This window comes from Budorcas taxicolor, chromosome 6 (genome assembly GCF_023091745.1).
Source record: "Budorcas taxicolor isolate Tak-1 chromosome 6, Takin1.1, whole genome shotgun sequence".
Classification (NCBI taxonomy): domain Eukaryota; kingdom Metazoa; phylum Chordata; class Mammalia; order Artiodactyla; family Bovidae; genus Budorcas; species Budorcas taxicolor.
In genome coordinates, this window is record NC_068915.1 from 100,900,405 (window position 1) to 100,922,862 (window position 22,458).

General features: G+C 40.7%; 1 protein-coding gene across 1 annotated transcript in view; it reads right to left on the reverse strand.

The window, feature by feature from the left end:
* The window catches only part of MAPK10 (mitogen-activated protein kinase 10), a 189,198-nt gene that overhangs the window by 106,902 nt on the left and 59,838 nt on the right, over window positions 1–22,458 (reverse strand). The window contains exon 3 of the mRNA XM_052641892.1: window positions 140–269. Within this exon, the coding sequence (XP_052497852.1) occupies window positions 140–269 (130 nt within the window). The remainder of the gene's footprint in view (window positions 1–139; window positions 270–22,458) is intronic.

The following is a 22,458-nucleotide window of genomic DNA, read 5'->3' on the forward strand; positions in this document are numbered from 1 at the left end:
AGCATATGGGCAGGATAAACAGTCTTAAGAGGCAAAAATTGGAAAGTAAAGAAAGCTTTTCCCACTCAAGTTGGCATACTGATCTTCTCTTCCCAATCTCACCACCTCCCACCGCCAGCAGTTTAAAATACCAACTCACGTTTTTATGATTCACACACTTCATGAGGACCAGCTCCCGGTAGGCTCTCTTGGCATGCGTTTGGTTCTGAAAGGGTCTGCTGAGCTTCTTAATGGCCACATTTCTGTCAAGAACAGCATCATATGCAGCGCTGCAGAGATCCAAGAGCAATCCAGATTTAAGAACAAAGGAGCCCTTACAGTTCCTACCTACCCAGCTAAGGGTATGGATAAGGAAAACATCAGTTTAGAATCCTACTCAAATACCTGCTTCTCAAGGCACATGTCAATCAACTGTAAATAAAGACATAAGAGTGATTAGTATAGAAACCTTCTACTCGCTAGGAAAAAAAAAAAGGGTATCTTGCTAAGAAAACAGCATGTAATTGCATCAATGAGTTGGGGACAAAAGAAGAAAAGAAAATTTCCCACTAGCCACGTGACTGTGGCAAGGCATTTAATCTCAAGGGGCTTGAATTTCTCATCTATTAATACGTGATATTTAGCTATAAAACTTTATTGTTCTTTGATTATTTTAAGTAGACATTCATTTTTCCCCATTCACAGGAACCAGTTTTTAAGGCATGATGCTAATTGCCTTGAATGCACAGGTGGGCTGATGTTCCAAGTACACTCATTAATGATAACAGAGCTTGAAATACAGAATGTAATCAGAGAGAATTTCAGAAGCATAAATAACTGCATTTAAATACAAAGACAGAAATGAATGCTACTAACATTTGAAGCTTTCAAACCATTTAAGAATAATTTACCTTGCTTAATGTTTTTGCCATAAGCAAAGTATATGGGTCTAGGGGTCAATGAGGAAGTGAGTCTCTTCTTGCTATTACATCTAATTAGCCCACTTACAAAGTTTTTTCCATCCCTGCAAATTTGCACTGTACTAGATTTTGTCTTAGTTTCCAGGAAGGAAGGCAGTAACCAGTATCCTACTGATATATTGTATTGAAAATGACATTAACCATGTAGAGTTCCATTCTCTATACTAAAAGATAAAGAAAATGATTGCTGTGTTACAGGATGACAGACTTACAAGATAAGTTTGGACACAGCCTTAGAGTTCATCTGGTCCATGCCTGCATATATATTTATTCCTCTCCAAAATATCTTCATCAAATTTTGACCTGTCTCTGCTTGTGCAGCTTCAAACACCTGGACTCCTAGACAAAAGGGCAACCCACTTTGTCGCTGGACAATTTCAAGGGTTAGAAACATCATCATTCTAATGAACAGAATGGTCTCTTTGATTTCTAATAACTACGTTCAGCCTTGCCTTCCAGGGCAACTCAAAATAAAGTCCTCCCTTTTCATCATGTTGTGTGGTGTTGTGCTTAGTTGCTCAGCTGATCCCGACTCTTTGAGACCCTGTGGACTGTAGCCCACCAGGCTCCTCTGTGCATGGAATTCTCCAGAAAAGAATACTGGAGTGGGTTGCTGTGCCCTCCTCCAGGACTTTTCATCCTGACAGACCTATAATGACTGAAATCCACTGAAGACTCTACTCAATCTCTGGCCTAATCTATCAGCACTCAGTAAGCACTCAATAACTCCTAGCTTTCCTTACCGCCCCCCACCCACCCGCCTTCCCCCGCCCCCCCCCCACCCCCCCGCCAAGTATTTTCTTTCTTGAGCTAAATATCACCAATGTCCTACTCCATTTGTCTGAATGTGATTTCAAGTCCTACTGCCATCTGGTCAGTTTCTGCTGAATATATTCCAGTCTGTCGATCTCTGAAAGTGACATTGTTCCTCTAAGCATGTCATATCAGTGACGAGCAGAGAAAGGCTAACTCCTTCATACATTCACTTGCTCATTCATTCTGTTGACAGTTAATATAACAGTTGAATCTGTCCTAGCTCCACTGATAAATGTATCACACACTATTGATTCACAGTGAACCTATGCTAATTAGAAATACTGTCTTCTTAAAATCTTATGCTGCTATTTGACTCTGTCTTTCAACACTGGCACTTCTATTCTTGTGTTTGATCTTGTTAACCTACCAATGGCAGCACAAGGAAAGGAAAGAGTCAAATGGGCCTTCATCTTATATGTAGTGTATAAGGGTAACAATGAGTCTGGAAATAGAGGAAGTGAAATTGCTTCCTGCAGATAAGAAATTGTATCAGGAGGAAACTGATCAGAACAGTCACCTTAAAGAGAAAGACTAAATTTAAAGTAAAAATAACTAAGATCAAGTCATTAAAATATCTAAATAAAGAATAGCAATTAGTTATGTCAGCCTATGAAGGAGTTCAGTTCAGTTCAATTCAGTTGCTCAGTCATGTCCAACTCTTTGCGACCCCATGAATCGTAGTATGTCAGGCCTCCCTGCCCATCAACAACTCCTGGAGTTTATCCAAACTCATGTCCATCGAGTTGGTAATGCCATCCAGCCATCTCATCCTCTGTCGTCCCCTTCTCCTCCTGCCAGCAATCCTTCCCAGCATCAGGAACTTTTCAAATGAGTCAACTCTTCACATGAGGTGGCCAGAGTATTGCAGTTTCAGCTTCAGCATCAGTCCTTCCAAAGAACACCCAGGACTGATTTCCTTTAGGATGGACTGGTTGGATCTCCTTACAGTCCAAGGGACTCTCAAGAGTCTTCTCCAACACCAAAGTTCAAAAGCATCAATTCTTCGGTGCTCAGCTTTCTTCACAGTCCAACTCTCACATCCATACATGACTACTGGAAAAACCATAGCATTCACTAGAAGGATCTGTGTTGGCAAAGTAATGTCTCTGCTTTTTAATATGCTAACTAGGTTGGTCATAACTTTCCTTCAAAGGAGTAAGAGTCTTATAATTTCAAGGCTGCAATCACCATCTGCAGTGATTTTGGAGCCCCAGAAAATAAAGGCAGCCACTGGTTCCACTGTTTCCCCATCTATTTCCCATGAAGTGATGGGACCAGATGCCATGATCTTTGTTTTCTGAATGTTGAGCTTTAAGCCAACTTTTTCACTCTCCTCTTTCACTTTCATCAAGAGGCTTTTTAGTTCCTCTTCACTTTCTGCCATAGGGTGGTGTCATCTGCCTATCTGAGGTTATTGACATTTCTCCCGGCAATCTTGATTCCAGCTTGTGTTTCTTCCAGTCCAGCGCATCTCATGATGTACTCTGCATATAAGTTAAATAAGCAGAGTGACAATATACAGCCTTGACGTACTCCTTTTCCTATTTGGAACCAGTCTGTTGTTCCATGTCCAGTTCTAACTGTGGCTTCCTGATCTGCATACAGGTTTCCCAAGAGGCATGTCAGGTGGTCTGGTATTCCCATCTCTTTCAGAATTTTCCACAGTTGATTGTGATCCACACAGTCAAAGGCTTTGGCATAGTCAATAAAGCAGAAATAGTTATTTTTCTGGAACTTTTTGCTTTTTCGATGATCTAGCAGATGTTGGCAATTTGATCTCTGGTTCCTCTGCCTTTTCTAAAACTGGCTTGAACACCTGAAAGTTCACGGTTCACATACTGCTGAAGCCTGGCTTGGAGAATTCTGAGCATTACTTTACTAGCATGTGAGATGAGTGCAATTGTGTGGTAGTTTGAGCATTCTTTGGCATTGCCTTTCTTTGGAATTGGAATGAAAACTGACCTTTTCCAGTCCTGTGGCCACTGCTGAGTTTTCCAAATTTGTTGGCATATTGAGTGCAGCACTTTCACAGCATCATCTTTCAGGATTTGAAATAACTCTACTGGAATGCCATCACCTCCACTAGCTTTATTCATAGTGATGCTTTCTAAGGCCCACTTGATTTCACATTCCAGGATTCTGACTCTAGGTGAGTGATCACACCATTGTGATTATCTTAGTCATAAACATCTTTTTTGTACAGTTCTGTGTATTCTTGCCACATCTTCTTAATATCTTCTGCTTCTGTTAGGTCCAGACCATTTCTGTCCTTTATCGAGCCCATCTTTGCATGAAATGTTCCCTTGGTATCTTTAATTTTCTTGCAGAGATCTCTAGTCTTTCCCATTCTGTTCTTTTCCTCTATTTCTTTGCATTGATGGCTGAGGAAGGCTTTCTTATCTCTCTTTGCTATTCTTTGGAACTCTGCATTCAGATGCTTATATCTTTCCTTTTCTCCTTTGCTTTTCACTTCCCTTCTTTTCACAGCTATCTGTAAGACCTCCTCAGACAGCCATTTTGCTTTTTTTGCATTTCTTTTTCTTGTGGATGGTCTTGATTTCTGTCTCCTGTACAGTGTCATGAACCTCCATCCGTAGGTCATTAGGCACTCTGTCTATCAAATCTAATCCCTTAAATCTATTTCTCATTTCCACTGTATAGTCAGAAGGGATTTGATCTATGTCATACCTGAATGGTCTAGTAGTTTTCCCTATTTTCTTCAATTTAAGTCTGAATTTGGTAATAAGGAGTTCATGATCTGAGCCGCAGTCAGCTCCTGGTCTTGTTTTTGATGACTGTATAGAGCTTCTCCATCTTTGACTGCAAAGAATATAATCAGTCTGATTTCAGTGTTGACCATCAGGTGATGTCCATGTGTAGAGTGTTCTCTTGTGTTGTTGGAAGAGGGCGTTTGCTATGACCAGTGTGTTCTCTTGGCAAAACTCTATTAGCCTTTGCCCTGCTTCATTCTGTACTCCAAGGCCAAATTTGCCTGTTACTCCAGGTGTTTCTTGACTTCCTACTTTTGCATTCCAGTCCCCTATAATAAAAAGGACATCTTTTTGGGGGTGTTAGTTCTAAAAGGTCTTGTAGGTCTTGATAGAACTGTTCAACTTCAGCTTTTCAGCGTTACTGGTCAGGCATAGACTTGGATTACCGTAATATTGAATGGTTTGCCTTGGAGATGAACAGAGATCATTCTGTCATTTTTGAGATTGCAGTCAAGTACTGCATTTCAGACTCTTTTGTTGACCGTGATGGCTACTCCATTTCTTCTGAGGGATTCCTGCCCGCAGTAGTAGATATAATGGTCATCTGAGTTAAATTCATCCATTCCAGTCCATCAGTTCACTGATTCTTAGAATGTCGACATTCACTCTTGCCATGTCCTGTATGACCACTTCCAATTTGCCTTGATTCATGGACCTAACATTCCAGGGAAGGAGTAAGAGAGGCAAATTCTGGTACTGCCTGGCAAAATAATGCCTTCTGATGTTGGGCTCTGGTGGCACAGATGGTAAAGATTCTGCCTGCAGTGTGGGAGACTGGGGTTTGATCTCTGGATTGGGAAGATCTCCTGGAGAAGGAAATGGCAAGCTACTTCAGTATTCTTGCCTGGAGAATACCATGGACAGAAGACCCTAGTGGGTTATAGTCCATTGGGTCTCAAAGAGTCAGACATGACTGCCGGGAGCCAGCGTGAGGAATTCCACTCGTGACAAGGTCATGCGGCAGAGCTCTGATGGCAAGGCTAATCAGACCTCAGGTTTCCCCCCTGGAATTTCTTGAGCATCCACCCTCCAAAAAATAAGAATCTGCCTGCTTTTCCACTCTTCTGACATTCTCTGGAAAAAGTCAATTCAGGGCTTTAGTCTTCTGCATTTGAAAGAGTGTTTCAATCCAAAAACCCCTCTGATGGCTTTCTAGCCTGCCTGCAGGACTGTACAGCTGCGCGTGTGATTGTTTGAGGCCTCCTAACCGCAGGAGGCACAGGAAGCTTAAAACATCCTAGGAATGTAGGGGCCTCCGAGGAGTCAAAGTCATTAGAATAGGACTGATTAAAAGTTTCATTTGTTGAGCCAATACTTGCTGCTAAATTTTCATATCCTTTATTTTTAGATACAGTTGGTATATAGAAAAACAAGTAGTAGACCTGGTATTAGCAACATTAGATCTTTGAGTTAAGTACCTTCTTTGTTATAACCCACTGCACCTTTGTTCTATAGAGATGTAACTTCAGTGCTTTAAGGAGATGCAAATTAAAGAAAAACACTTCAGGGGAAATGAAATTAACATTCATTAAAGAGCCAAAAAGTGTTAACAAGCCTCTTGGCCAGAAGATAATGTAAATCACCTGAGACCTTTTGTATACAAAAAGATATACAGAAAGAGTCTGGGCTGCGAACGCTACATAATTTTGTATTACCCATTGATCTCTATGTATAATCAAAAGTATAAAAGGCCTTGAAGGACAATAGAAGGAGAGCCAGTCGCTGGACTGGTTTCCCGTGTCTCCTGTTTACTCTAATTTCAGGCTGAATTCCCATCTGGGGCGTGGAGGCTCCCTATGTCTACTTACTTGTCCCGGCTTTTAAGATCCATAAGAGAAGAGAGCCCAAGGCGGGGCACTCTCCAATATTCAAAGGGCCCAGCGGCCTAACGTAGATGGTGCAGGCTCCTTGTCTGGAACTTTATTGGTTTTCCACGTAACCCAAGTTAATCAGCCTCTTCTCTCCACTTAATCTTCCTATTACACTATTTCTTCCTAATCCAATCTTATATTAATAAATAAATAAGTTTTCCTTGCCGACTCCGTCCACCCTTCGAATTCCCTGGATCCACCGGGGCTGGACCCCGGCACATGACTGAGCGACTAACACTGACTGACTGATGTTGGTCCAGCCATCCAGTCAGCCAGGTGGACATCCGCACTGTAGAAGTCACAGACCTAGGCCAGTTAGCAATCTAGTCTGTCTCCATAGGCTGATTCTATCCTCTGCAGTTGAAATTCTGCTCATCAGGCTCTCCTTCAGACTCCTACATGCAAGAAATCCACCCATATTTGATTAGCTTGACTACTGAATTTCTTGTAATTTAAAATATTGGCATCTGGTTTTATGTGTGAGCCTTTAGTAAAGCTCATCAATGTGCGTTTGAGTCCCTGAGATACTGAACAGATCCTGCAACACCATAGGCCCATGTGGGATGACCGAGAAAATGTCACCTTCTGGGGATCTGGGCAGGTTCTGGCCAGTTTCTCCTAGAAGTGTTGTAAAGTTCTCTCTCCATCTGGTGCCTCTTTTTGAAACAATTCTAGGTCTGAATCAGCACTACTGCTTAACAGATGTGAAGTATGAGCAAGCCACTTACACTTTCTGGTATCAATGTCCTCATACTTAAAAATGGAGATAATAACAATCTGATAAGATTGCTATAAGGAGTAAATGAGGTGGTGATGTATCTACAGTGCCTCGCCTAGAGTGTGCACTCAATAAACAATGACTATTACTGCTTTTCAAGTCAATGTCTTTGTTACATGGAGGAACAAAATCTGACTCCATGCTGGATCTGTTTCTTTTACTTTAACCTTTGCTTCCCATTGCTTTTATTTACTAAAAGGATACTGTCTATATATAATGGCCTGCCTCAGGGAACCCTGCCCCTCCGCCTGAAGGTTAAACCAAAGTGTCTAGGAATAGCTGACCCATTCCTGACCTGTGAATGGCTACAGGAAAGAAGAAATTAACACATCCCCTCCCCAAGGCAGGCTATTCCAGGAGATATTTAAAAGACTTTGGGCCTTTTTACTTTACTTCCTAACCTCCTCCACCTTTCCCTTCTATAAAAGAAACTGGCATCCAGGCCCCTGACAAGACAGTTATTTATTTTGAGACACTAGTCTGCCATCTTCTCAGTCTGCTGGCTTTCTGAACAAAATTGCTATTCCTTGCCTCAACACCTCATCTCCCAATTTTATTAGCCTGTCATGAAGTGAGCAAAGTAAGCCTGGACTTGGTAATATCCTTGCTAGAGTCATTGTATGATGTAGGGTAGGATAAAATATATAGAGATTCTTTTTTATATTTATGTGTTATAATTGGATAGATATAATATCTACTAATTAGCAATTTTTAATCTTTCTACTAATTACAAATCAGTTATACTACCATCTTGACCACATTTCACAAGTTTGTCCGACGATATAAAAGTCTGGGACCAAAGCTTTTTTAAAATCCAGATACATCATAGCCATACAGTTCCATTAGCTACCACTTTAATAAGCTATTTGCTGTGATCTCTTTTTAATGAAACTCCTATTCTCAGTGATCACTACATCCTTTCTCAATGGGTCACAGGTTTTCTTTTCTAACTAATGCTAGGGCCAATGTCAAGTTCAGCAGATGTCTTTTATGTGTTCTTTCTTCCTTCTAGAGAAATAAGAATGTTTGCCTATCTACAGTTGTATGGAACATGGTAGTTTGGCTCACTGAGCTTCCACTTAACCCCATGTATCATGCTTTCCTCTACTGAAGAGACTTGAAAGACACACATACTATTCCCAGAAGCTTTTGCAGCTGGTATTCTGGATTCCAATATGGTCCTGCCACGCAGATGCAATCATGGGAGATTCGTAAGGCAAAAGCAAGGGTGGTCATCTTCCATCACCTCTCAGTTGGCAGGCCTGGTCTCAAGAAGACCTGAAATTTTCTTCTGAAGCAGTGAAAATTCATGCCATGCACCAGGTTCCTGGGGGAGGGGAGCATTTGAAGCAGAGGCATTACTGCTCTTAAGGGTCCGGCCACCAAGCCACTGGTTTCCAGTCACCAGCCTGATGGAGTAGCAATGATGGTAATAATGAGCACACAGTTCCAGCTCTGTGATTTTCAAATCTTGGTTACATCATGTACTCTGGAAGTTCAAGTTTTCTAGGATAATCTCAGGGTTGGCGCTCCCCTGGTGATTAAGCTCTCTTATGTCTGGAAGCCATTCCAGGAAGCCCAGACTAGAGTCCACTTCTCCAGGCTTTCCAATGCACCCAATTTACTGAATTAAATCTTTGCTTATTTACAGTATTTCTGTCTCCTGCTATGAACCTTGGCTGACGCTACTATCTTTCCATTTTCTGTAATTTCTCAGTGATTACTGGCAGCAGTTTAGCAAATATATCTGCAAGTTGGCATCACTGATGCTGCATAGTCATAAATTAATGTCTGAAAGTTTTCCATTACTCTTAAGTCCTCCTTTTTTTGAATCTTGGTCTATAAAATATTACTTTATTTCTTTCAGTAGTTTTTCTTTTTTCTTCATGTAGGTGAAAAAGAGATAAATCTTTATAAAGGTTTTCCAACAACTTCTAGCAACTTTCTGGTAACTTTACTGAAAATTCTCAAGAAATTTCTTGACACACAGTACTATCTCACCTCCACTTCTACCAGGTTTATTCATAAAAGAAAGATATAGCCTTCTGTTGGTATGCTCCTGTTATTTAATCCAGTTTTATGATGCAATAAAGTTATGTCTACCTCCTTGAATATATTTAAACAAACACACACACACACACACACACACACACATCCTTGTAGCCAAGTCTGTTTTAAACATAAAATCAGTTTTCCTTCTAGCAACTGTAGACGACCTTTCGCAAAATTTTCTTCTTCCTAAGTCATCATTATTTATTTGATAATTTCTCTTGTTCCCCTTCCCTATCACATTTAAAATGTTCTTGATCAATATTAATATGTTAGTGCACAGAAAATTAAAAAGAATAAACCAAAAATCCCTAGGCAGGATGAAAAGAGCTTTATGTCTTAATAAAATAAAAATTAAAAACACCTTATCATTGGAGCATCTTAAGATTCTCAAGCCACAGCTGGGAAGCCAAATTCTGTCCCGGAATACACACTGCACCCTACTCTGCACCCTTCACTGCTCTGTCCCCGTGTTACTATTATGTTCTCACTTTGGCTTTTACCAAAGGCCTGGACTTTAATTGAAAACTATCAAAAAGTCTCTACCCAGTACCCTCAAATATCTCTTTTACACCCAAACTTTAGAGTTCCTAGCCATGCTATCAAGACACTGATTCCACCACAGAAAAATGCATAGGCCAGCCTACAAAATCACCTCTGCATCAGGGCTTTTGTTCTTTCCTGCCAGAAATGCTCTTCCCACATCCCCACTAGCCTGACTCCATCTTATGATTCAGGTTTCAGCCTAAACATCACCTCCTCAGTACAGGCTTTCCCTAACCCTCTTATCAAAAGTCAGCAGTTGATATTTTTTGATTGATTAATTTGTCATTGAATTGCTTGGCTATATCATTTTGATTATATTTTGTTAGAGACACTTTTTTCTGCTCATGGTCATCTTGGCTTATTTGCATTCATATCTTAATGCAGGCAGACACACAGACATAAATATATAAATAAAATAAAATTTTAAAAAGTTTTAAACTCATAGAAGTATTTTTTTTAAAACATTTTATTGGCATATAGTTGCTTTACAATGCTGTGCTAGTTTCTACTGTACAGCAAAGTGAATTAGCTATGTATATATATTCTCTCTTTTTTTGTTTTCCTTCCCATTTAGGTCACCACAGAGCACTGAGAAGATTTCCTTGCTATACAGTAGGTTCTCGTTAGTTATCTATTTTATAGACAGTATCAATAGTATATGTACATCTGTCCCAATCTCCCAATTCATCCCATTGCCCTCCTTTTCCCCTTGGTATTCATATGTTTGTTCTCTACCTTTATTTCTGTTTTATAAATAAGATTGTCTATATCACCACTTTAGATAGCGAGCAATAGAATTATGACCAACAGTGACTTAATTATTAAATGTATTCATTATATCATGTAACAGAAATTCTAAAAATAGGCATGTCCAGGTTTCAGGACTACATTATAACTCTCATGGGCCATAGACACTTTTGATTTCTGGTTTTCTGCTTCTAAACATGTTGAAAACGGAAGCCAATAACAGAAATCCATTAGTTCTTCCAAGGGAAGTGTAGGTGTTGCCATGAACCACTAAGACGCCCCTTAAGGAACAAAGGACTTTGTTTGTATCCAACTGCTGGGAACACTGCTGGCACACAGCCCTGCAGCTCTTAGTCCTCTCTGGTTGTAACCTCAGCTGAAAAGAGCTGCCTAATCAAAGTTACACTCTCTTCTTTGGCAGCCTGCAATCAGCAACTAACAAATCCAGGATTATGAAAGCATGGCCATCTTGCGCCAACTCGGGAGAGCAAAGAAGGCTCATTCCCTCTTCAGAATTCCCAGTAGGGTCAGCAGAGGCTTCCAATGAGTTTCCATTGCAGCTGAACTTCTGCCTCTGTTTTTTCCCTTCCTTTCCACTGCTGTAAATCCCCAAAACACTCACTAATAAATCTCCTGCATGTGATCACCATCTCTAAGTGTATTTTCTGGGGAACACAACATTTGACAAGCAGTAATTCAGTTCAGTTCAGTCGCTCATTCGTATCCAACTCTTTGCGACCCCATGAATCACAGCACGCCAGGCCTCCCTGGCCATCACCATCTCTCAGAGTTCACTCAGACTCACGTCCATGGAGTCCGTGATGCCAACCAGCCACGTCATCCTCGGTCATCCCCTTCTCCTCCTGCCCCCAATCCCTCCCAGCATCAGAGTCTTTTCTAACGAGTCAACTCTTCGCATGAGGTGGCCAAAGTACTGGAGCTTCAGCTTTAGCATCATTCCTTCCAAAGAAATCCCAGGGTTGATCTCCTTCAGAATGTATTGGTTGGATCTCCTTGCAGTCCAAGGCACTCTCAAGAGTCTTCTCCAACACCACAGTTCAAAAGCATCAATTCTTTGGCGCTCAGCCTTCTTCACAGTCCAACTCTCACATCCATACATGACCACAGGAAAAACCATAGCCTTGACTAGACGGACCTTAGTCGGCAAAGTAATGTCTCTGCTTTTGAATATGCTATCTAGGTTGGTCATAACTTTTCTTCCAAGGAGTAAGCGTCTTTTAATTTCATGGCTGCAGCCACCATCTGCAGTGATTTTGTATTTCCCATGAAGTGATGGGACCAGATGCCATGATTTTCGTTTTCTGAATGTTGAGCTTTAAGCCAAATTTTTTGCTCTCCTCTTTCACTTTCATCAAGAGGCTTTTTAGCTCCTCTTCACTTTTTGCCATAAGGGTGGTATCATCTGCATATCTGAGGTTATTGGTATTTCTCCTGGCAATCTTGATTCCAGCTTGTGTTTCTTCCAGTCCAGTGTTTCTCATGATGTACTCTGCATAGAAGTTAAATAAGCAGGGTGACAATATACAGCCTTGACATACTCCTTTTCCTATTTGGAACCAGTCTGTTGTTCCATGCCCAGTTCTAACTGTTGGTTCCTGACCTGCATACAGATTTCTCAAGAGGCAGGTTAGGTGGTCTGGTACTCCCATCTCTTTCAGAATTTTCCACAGTTTATTGTGATCCACACAGTTAAAGGCTTTGGCATAGTCAATAAAGCAGATATAGATGTTTTTCTGGAACTCTCTTACTTTTTCCATGATCCAGCGGATGTTGGCAATTTGATCTCTGGTTCCTCTGCCTTTTCTGCAACCAGCTTGAACATCAGGAAGTTCACGGTTCACGTATTGCTGAAGCCTGGCTTGGAGAATTCTGAGCATTACTTTACTAGCATGTGAGATGAGTGCAATTGTGCAGTAGTTTGAGCATTCTTTGGAATTGCCTTTCTTTGGAATTGGAAAGAAAACTGATCTTTTCCAGTCCTGTGGCCACGGCTGAGTTTTCCAAATTTGCTGGCATATTGAGTGCAGCACTTTCACAGCATCATCTTTCAGGATGTGAAACAGCTCAACTGGAATTCCATCACCTCCACTAGCTTTGTTCATAGTGATGCTTTCTAAGGCCCACTTGACTTCACATTCCAAGATGTCTGGCTCTAGATTAGTAGTAACTCATGGTCAAATAGAGCAATAAGCTGTGGCATTTGTCAGGATCTTTTTCTAAGCAAAAGGCAGTGCCCCATTGCAGATGAAGGTGTCTGGGCTCAAAGCTCAACACCAAGAAAGCCACTTCATATGCAACAAAGGAGATCCAACCAGTCCATTCTCAAGGACATCAACCCTAGGATCTCTTTGGAAAGAATGATGCTAAAGCTGAAACTCCAGTACTTTGGCCACATCATGCAAAGAGCTGACTCATTGGAAAAGACTCTGATGCTGGGAGGAATTGAGGGCAGGAGAAGAAGGGGGTGACCAAGGATGAGATGGCTGGATGGCATCACTGACTCGATGGAAGCGAGTCTGAGTGAACTCCGGGAGTTAGTGATGGACAGGGAGGCCTGGTGTGCTGCGATTCATGGGGTCGCAAAGAGTCGGACACGACTGAGCGACTGAACTGAACTGACCTGAACCTAGATGACCAAGCCTTATTATCTACATGGGTTGTTTGCAGAGATGTGGATGGACCTAGAGAGTGTCGTCATACGGAGTGAAGTCAGAAAGGGAAAAACAAATATAGTATATTAATGCATACATGAACATAGAAAATGGTAAAAATGATCATATCTGCAAAGCAGAAATAGAGACAGACATAGAGAACAAATATATGGATACCAAGGGGTGAATAAGGGGTGGGAGGAACTGGGAGACTGGAATTGACACGCACCCAATTTTGATACTATGTATAAAACTTCCCCGATAGCTCAGTTGGTAAAGAATCCACTGCAATGCAGGAGACCGCAGTTTGATTCCTGGGTTGGGAAGATCCACTGGAGAAGGGATAGGCTACCAATTCCAGTATTCTTGGGCTTCCCTGTGGTTCAGCTGGTAAAGGATCCGCCTGCAATGTGGGAGGCCTGCGTTCGATCCCTGGGTTGGGAAGATCCCGTGGAGAAGGGAAAGGCTACCCACTCCAGTATTCTGGCCTAGAGAATGTCATGGACTGTATAGTCCATGGGATCGCAAAGAGTTGGACAAGACCGAGCGACTTTCTCTTTTACTTTTTTTTCTCCCCCCATAAAATAGAAAATGAGAACTGATTGTATAGCACAGGGAACTCTCCTTAATGCACTGTGATAAACTTGCATGGGATGGAAGCTCAAAAAGGAAGAAATACATGTATTTGTATGCCTGATTCATTTTGCCATACAGCAGAAGATGAGATGGTTAGGTAGCATCACCGACTCAATGAACATGAATTTGGGGAAACTCCAGGAAACAGTGAAGGACAGGGAAGCTTGGAGTGCTGCAGTTCATGAGTTTGCAGAGTTCGACACAACTGAGCAACTGAACAACAATGGCTGGTTCATTTTGCTGTACAGTAGAGAAAAAGACAACATTGTAAGGCAGTTCAGTTCAGTTCAGTCGCTCAGTCATGTCCAACTCTTTGTGGCCCCATGGATTGCAGCACACTAGGCTTCCCTGTCTGTCCCCAACGCCTGGAGTTCAGTCAAACTCATGTCCCTCGAGTCGGTGATGCCATCCAACCATCTCATCCTCTGTCGTCCCCTTCTCCTCCTGCCTTCAATCTTTCTCAGCCTCAGGGTCTTTTCCAATGAGTCAGCTCATTGCATCTGGTGGTCAAAGTACTGGAGTTTCAGCTTCAGCATCAGTCCTTCCAATGAATATTCAGGATTGATTTCCTTTAGGATTGACAGGTTGGATCTCCTTGCAGGCAACTCTGTGCCATAAAAGCAAATGTAAAAAATACACTTTGCACTTGATGGACAACAGAGTCGAAGCATAAACAGCAAAGGGCTCAGAAGCCAAACCCTCAAAGACAGGACGAAAAGCAGCAGCTCTTCCAAACACTAGATACTGAACTAGAACTTTACAGCTCCCTGCAAACGAGTGTTGTGGGAGATCACATAAAGAGTTACCACATGGATGAAGAATGGGGGACTAGCTAAACAAACTCATCACCACCAAAAATAGATGAACGTGAAGAGGATGACTGTCTTAAGCACAAGGCAACAATATTCTCGGAAATTGAGATGATGGCGTTGGAGAAGAACTGAAGGCTCCCGATTAGAAGCTGCTTCATCTCAGTGAGAGGGAATGATAGGTGCTGCTTCTCTTGCTTTTCTTTTATCTTTGTAACAAGTTGTCTCATGCCCACTCTGCTGCCCTTAGTGACCACTAAGTGCACCACCATATGTGATCCGGTCCATGACTTAACCTACAAAATTCACAGAGCTACCGTGCCACTCTTTGATAAACTCAGTAGGAAAGAGTTTAGTTTAAAATTACAGTTTAGCTTGATAAGAAATATCTGGGAGTAAAGAGGCTGATCAGCCTGCTATAAAGCCTATAATGAGGTTATAGAGATTAGTCAGAATAACTGTGCTACATTGACTTTGCCATGTGTGTGGCATCAATTGATAACTATTTATCTTTTAGTGTTTAGTAAAAGCTTTTTTAACTTTGCAATAAAACCCTTTTGACAAAAGTAAATAAAATTGAGACTGCATGTTTAATTAAAATACCATATGCTGAATTTTCATTTCTCATGTTTTCTTGGGCATAACTAAATGAAAACTAGAAAATAATTTTCCTAAAGAAACATCAGTATCTATTTCAAAAATTAGTAATTATTTTAAGGCCATGCCCAAAGACAATGATTTAACACATGCACCTAAAATGCATTTCAACTATGACTTTTCATTTAGGTCAAATGACAATTTTAAATTGATTTTGCTTATTTTCTATATCAAGGTGTATTTTTGGATATGTACAAAAAATTAAGCAAAAGTTTATTAATGTGTTGCCACAGAAAAATAATTCTTAAGGCATTTAAATTATGTCTGCTTTACATCATTTTATCTGCTTTATGCCAAATGCTTCAAATATAAAATCAGAACTTTTCAATAATAGTTGGATTTTATATAGTATATTAGAAACTATACTATAGTTTAGCTTGATTTTCTATAGAACAGTGGTTGTGATATAAAAACAATTCACATTTGAGTTCAAGCAAATTGAAATATTCTATGAATCAAAATAAAATTTGCGTATGTGCCAAGATTTGAAAATAGAATGTATAAATGGTTAAAATAACTTTATTACAAAATTTTGGAGAAAAAGCTGATGTTGAATGAAAAAATACAGATGCTTCTGGAAGGCAGTTGGCATTTTCTTAGCAACCCTTATGATTCTGGTTGAAAAACAACTTTTAGTAAATAATTCTTAAGTTTCAGATTGTTTTTCACAATCACTTAGAAATCTTTAACGATAGTACTCAGTAAATGGAGCATCCCTATACTTCACCTCTTGAAATTTCAGGAAACAGCTATTAATATAAACAAATAATACATGTAAATAGAACCACACTGAAATGTGGTGAAAGGAACTGACGCAAGAAAGAAATTGAACAAATCAAATAATAAAATCATATTTGAAAAAAGTTTCCTTCAGAAAAATACCAGTGAAATTGTATAAGAGACAGAGAGGGCAATGAATTTTCAGTTGATAAAAGCACATGAGAATAAATGAAGAATAATCATTCTTCTCATGTTATATTTTTAATATTTAGGTTATCAATATAAACACATATTAAATTTTTATTTGTATTATTTTAAGTAATTTAGAACAAACAGCTCTAATGTTAAAGTTGTTATTTAGTCACTAAGTTGTGTCCAACTCTTTGAGACTTCATAGATTGCAGCATGCTTCCCTGTCCTTCAACATCTCCCAGTTTGCTCAAACTCATATCCATTGAGTCAGTGATGCCAGCCAACCATCTCATCCTCTGCCACCCCATTCTTCTTTTGCCTTCACTCTTTCTCAGCATCAGGGTCTATTTCAATGAGTCAGTTCTTTGCATCAGGTAGCCAAAGTACTGGAGCTTCAGTTTCAGCATCAGTCCTTCCAGTGAATATTCAGGACTGATTTCCTTCAGGACTAACTGGTTTGATCTCCTTGCTATCCAAGGGAATCTCAAGAGTCTTCTCCAGCAACCACAATTCTTTGACATCCACTAATGTATTGTAGAGTGCCTTCTCACTGCCAAAAATTTCCCCATTTAGAGATAAATGATATGGTCCCCTGCTACTGATGGCCACTGTGCTTCTTGTTGAAGAGGCTTTTGCAGGCTGCTTCCACAAGATGGAAGAGACAGAAGCAAGGAATTGCTCTTCCAGGATTATTGTTACATTCTTATCTTTGGCTGTTTCCTGGCAATAAAATTTGAAGTCTGATTTCTACTTAATAGTTTTAAGTGCATATAGGTTAGGTGAGTGTCAGAACCTAGATGATGGCAGAGTTAGCTAAGGACTGAGCATTTACTGAGCACATCATTTTTATTTGTGCAAGTAACTCTACTCTGAAATGCCACCTCTCAGATTGGCCTTATAATAAAAAATGTGCTATGTCTAAAACTAATGTAACTAAAGACAGTAGGATGTTCCTATGGCTCAGAGGTTGGTACTATTTCTTGACACCTGCAGCTTAATGAGATCCATTAGGTGACCCACAGGACTCGCAAATGGTTCCTGCACACAGGATATATAATTATGTCAGGAATAAGCTTCACTGCCCAGCCCATGGGCCTACTCTCTCTTCTTCTGTGCCTGGCCCAGCACAGCATTTCTGGCTTTATGACTGCCCTCCATAGTCTGACGACTGGCACAGCATTGTCAACTATGGATGACCCCCAGCATCTCTTGACTCTGAAAAGGTGTCTTAGCTATTTTTTACGGTCCCTGGACTTCTTTCCTTTGTTATGGTCCTGTTCCTCTTTGTCTACTATTTATCTTTTTTAATTCACTTCCCTGACTCTGACATTTGGCTGATCTTTATGAAACTGACTTCTGTATCTGCAACAGTTTACTTGTATGATCATTATGGTATAATTATCATACATTACCTTCTAATATATTTCTTGCTATCCTCAGAGTTGTTGTGCTTCTTAATGGTCAAAATCTTGAGGGATTTAGCTCTGTATACCCTACATGTTTGTTGCATGGAATTATATTTGCTGTTGCTAATTTTTTATGTCTAGAGGTTTAAAGATGTTAGGAAGATAGCACTGTATAAGTTAAGAACAAAAGTTCAAATAAACCAAGCAGCATATTTTAATTTAATGCTGGTTACTCAAGATGCCAAGATATTATCTCTAGCTAAGATGTCTGTCGCAAAGCTCCTGACTCACATATACAGCTACCTACTGTACACCCCTAATTAAAAGTCTAAGAATTATCTGAAAATTAATATGCCCATAAACTGAAGAAACCTCTGATTTTTCTCTTCATCTGTTTCTCTTTTAAACACCATTTATTCAAAATAGAAGTCATCTTGATTTTTCTCTTCTCATCTCCTCTGCATACCCAATTCATGAAGGTCTGTATTTAATTCCAATAAAAATTTTCAAATTAATCCACTTAACTCTAACTCCATGTCCACTATAATGTGCTACATGTAGTGCAGAGACTCCCCTTAAATGGTCTCCTTAGATTAACTCTTGCTTCTCAACAACCTGCAACTCCCCACCTGCATAGTCTCATTTTATGTAAATGGGGCTGTCCCTGCCACACTACTTTGTTTCTGAGAATCCTGCTCGTTTTTAGTACTTATCAAGAAAATGACTTGAAGTAACACAGAATTAATAAAATAACTGATAGAACCTCATAAATTGTTACAAAAATTGTTAGCTTGACTTAAAAAAAAAATCTGCCACGCTGCTTGCTTTAAAGTCCACTGAGGGCAGGAGCCACCTGAATTTTGATCACCTTTTTACTTGAGTTTTCAGTTCAGTTCAGTCGCTCAGTCGTGTCCGACTCTTTGCGACCCCATGAATTGCAGCACGCCAGGCCTCTCTGTCCATCACCAACTCCCAGAGTGCACTCAGACTCACATCCATCAAGTCAGTGATGCCATCCAACCATCTCATCCTCAGTCGTCCCCTTCTTCTCCTGCCCCCAATCCCTCCCAGCATCAGAGTCTTTTCCAATGGGTCAAGTCTTCACACGAGGTGGCCAAAGTACTGGAGCTTCAGCTTTAGCATCATTCCCTCCAAAGAAATCCCAGGGCTGATCTCCTTCAGAATGGACTGGTTGGATCTCCTTGCAGTCCAAGGGACTCTCAAGAGTCTTCTCCAACACCACAGTTCAAAAGCATCAATTCTTCGGCACTCAAACTTCTTCACAGTCCAACTCTCACATCCATACATGACTACTGGAAAAACCATAGCCTTGACTAGATGGACCTTTGTTGGCAAAGTAATGTCTCTGCTTTTCAATATGCTATCTAGGTTGGTCATACCTTTTCTTCCAAGGAGTAAGCGTCTTTTAATTTCATAGCTTCAGTCAGCATCTGCAGTGATTTTGGAACCCAAAAAAATAAAGTCTGACACTGTTTCCACCGTTTCCCCCATCTATTTCCCATGAAGTGATGGGACCGGATGCCATGATCTTCATTTTCTGAATGTTTCACTGGGATATAATTGACAGATAACACTGTATTAGTCCAAAGTGTACAGCAAAATGACTTGATACATGTTTATATTGCAAAATCATCACCACAGTAAGTTTAACTGACATTCGTCTCATCAGTTCACTTCAGTTCAGTCACTCAGTCTTGTCCAACTATTGTGACCCCATGAACCGCAGCACACCAGGCCTCCCTGTCCATCACCAACTCCCGGAGTCTACTCAAACCCATGTCCATCGAGTCAGTGAGGACATCCAACCATTTCATCTTCTGTCATCCCCTTCTCCTCCTGCCCTCAATCTTTCCCAGCATCAGGGTCTTTTCAAATGAGTCAGCTCTTCATATCAGGTGGCCAAAGTATTGGAGTTGCAGCTTCAACATCAGTCCTTCCAATGAACACCCAGGACTGATCTCCTTTAGGGTGGATTGGTTGGATCCCACTTGCAGTCCAAGGAACTCTCGAGTCTTCTCCAACACCACAGTTCAAAAGCATTAATTCTTTGGTGCTCAGTTTTCTTTATAGTCCAACTCTCACATCCATGCATTACCACTGGAAAAATCGTAGCCTTGACTAGATGGACCTTTGTTGAGAAAGTAATGTCTCTGCTTTTCAATATGCTAACTAGGTTGGTCATAACTGTGCTTCCAAGGAGTAAACGTCTTTTCAATTTCATGACAGCAACCACCATCTGCAGTGATTTTGGAGCCCAGAAAGATAAAGTCAGCCCCTGTTTCCACTGTTTCCCTATCTATTTCCCATGAAGTGATGGGACCACATGCCATGATCTTCATTTTCTGAATGTTGAGCTTTAAGCCAACTTTTTCACTCTCCTCTTTCACTTTCATCAAGAGGCTTTTTAGCTCTTCTTCACTTTCTGCTATAAGGGTGGTGTCATCTGCATATCTGAGGTTACTGATATTTCTCCCAGCAATCTTTGATTCCAGCTTGTGCTTACTCCAGTCCAGAGTTTCTCATGATGCACTCTGCATATAAGTTAAATAAGCAGGGTGACAATATACAGCCTTGATGTACTTCTTTTCCTATTTGGAACCATTCTGTTGTTCCATGTCCAGTTCTAACTGTTGCTTCCTGACCTGCATATAGGTTTCTTAAGAAGCAGGTCAGGTGGTCTGCTATGCTCATCTCTCTCAGAATTTTCCACAGTTTATTGTGATCAACACAGTCAAAGGCTTTGGCACAGTCAATAAAGCAGATACAGATGTTTTTCTGGAACTCTCTTACTTTTTTGATGATCTAGCGGATGTTGGCAATTTGATCTTTGGTTTCTCTGCCTTTTCTGAAACCAGCTTGAACATCAGGAAGTTCATGGTTCACGTATTGCTGAAGCCTGGCTTGAAGAATTTTAAGCATTACTTTACTAGCATGTGAGATGAGTGCAAATGTGTTGTAATTTGAGCATTCTTTGGCATTGCCTTTCTTAAGGATTGGAATGAAAACTGACCTTTTCCAGTCCTGTGGCCACTGCTGAGTTTTCCAAATTTGCTGGCATACTGAGTGCAGCACCTTCACGGCATCGTCTTTCAGGATTTGAAATAGCTCTACTGGAATTGCATCACCTCCACTAGCTTTGTTCTTAGTGATGCTTCCTAAGGCCCACTTGACTTCACATTCCAGGATGTCTGGCTCTAGGTGAGTGTTTATACCATCGTGATTATCTGGGTCGTGATGATCTTTTTTGTACAGTTCTTCTGTGTATTCTCGCCACCTCTTCTTAATATCTTCTGCTTCTGTTAGGTCCCTACCATTTCTGTCCTTTATTGAGCCCATCTTTGTATGAAATGTTCCCTTGGTGTCTCTAGTTTTCTTGAAGAGATCTCTAGTCTTGCCGTGTGGGGCCATCCAAGACGGATGGGTCATGGTGGAGAGGTCTGACAGAATGTGGTCCACTGGAGAGGGGAATGGCAAACCACTTCAGTATTCTTGCCTTGAGAACCCCATGAACAGTATGAAAAGGCAAAAAGATAGGACACTGAAAGATGAACTCCCCAGGTCAGTAGGTCCCCAATATACTACTGGAGATCAGTGGAGAAATAATTCCAGAAAGAATGGAGGGATGGAGCCAAAGCAAAAACAACACCCAGTTGTGGATGAGACTGGTGGTAGAAGCAAGGTTTGATGCTGTAAAGAGCAATATTGCATAGGAATCTGGAATGTTAGATCCATGAATCAAGGCAAATTAGAAGTGGTCAAACAAGAGATGACAAGAGTAAACATCTACTCTAGGAATGAGCAAACTAAGATGGACTGGAATGGGTGAATTTAACTCAGATGACCATTATATCTACTACTGTGGGCAGGAATCCCTCAGAAGAAATGGAGTAGCCATCATGGTCAACAAAAGAGTCCGAAATGCAGTACTTGACTGCAATCTCAAAAACGACAGAATGATCTCTGTTCATCTCCAAGGCAAACCATTCAATATTACAGTAATCCAAGTCTATGCCTGACCAGTAATGCTGAAAAGCTGAAGTTGAACAGTTCTATCAAGACCTACAAGACCTTTTAGAACTAACACCCCAAAAAAGATGTCCTTTTTATTATAGGGGACTGGAATGCAAAAGTAGGAAGTCAAGAAACACCTGGAGTAACAGGCAAATTTGGCCTTGGAGTACAGAATGAAGCAGAGCAAAGGCTAATAGAGTTTTGCCAAGAGAACACGTTGGTCATAGCAAATGCCCTCTTCCAACAACACAAGAGAAGACTCTACACATGGACATCATCTGATGGTCAACACTGAAATCAGATTGATTATATTCTTTGCAGTCAAAGATGGAGAAGCTCTATACAGTCATCAAAAACAAGACCAGGAGCTGACTGCGGCTCAGATCATGAACTCCTTCTTGCCAAATTCAGACTTAAATTGAAGAAAGTGGAGAAAACCACTAGACCTATCAGGTATGACCTAAATCAAATCCCTTATGATGATACAGTGGAAGTGAGAAATAGATTTAAGGGACTAGATCTGACAGATAGAGTGCCTGATGAACTATGGATGGAGGTTCAGTATATTGTACAGGAGACAGAAATCAAGACCATCCCCAAGAAAAAAAAAGCAAAATGGCTGTCTGAGGAGGCCTTACAAATAGTTGTGGAAAGAAGGGAAGTGAAAAGCAAAGGAGAAAAGGAAAGATATACCCATTGAATGCAGAACTCCAAAGAATAGCAAGGAGAGACAGACAGCCTTCCTCAGCGATCAATGCAAAGAAATAGAGGAAAACAATTGAATGGGAAAGACTAGA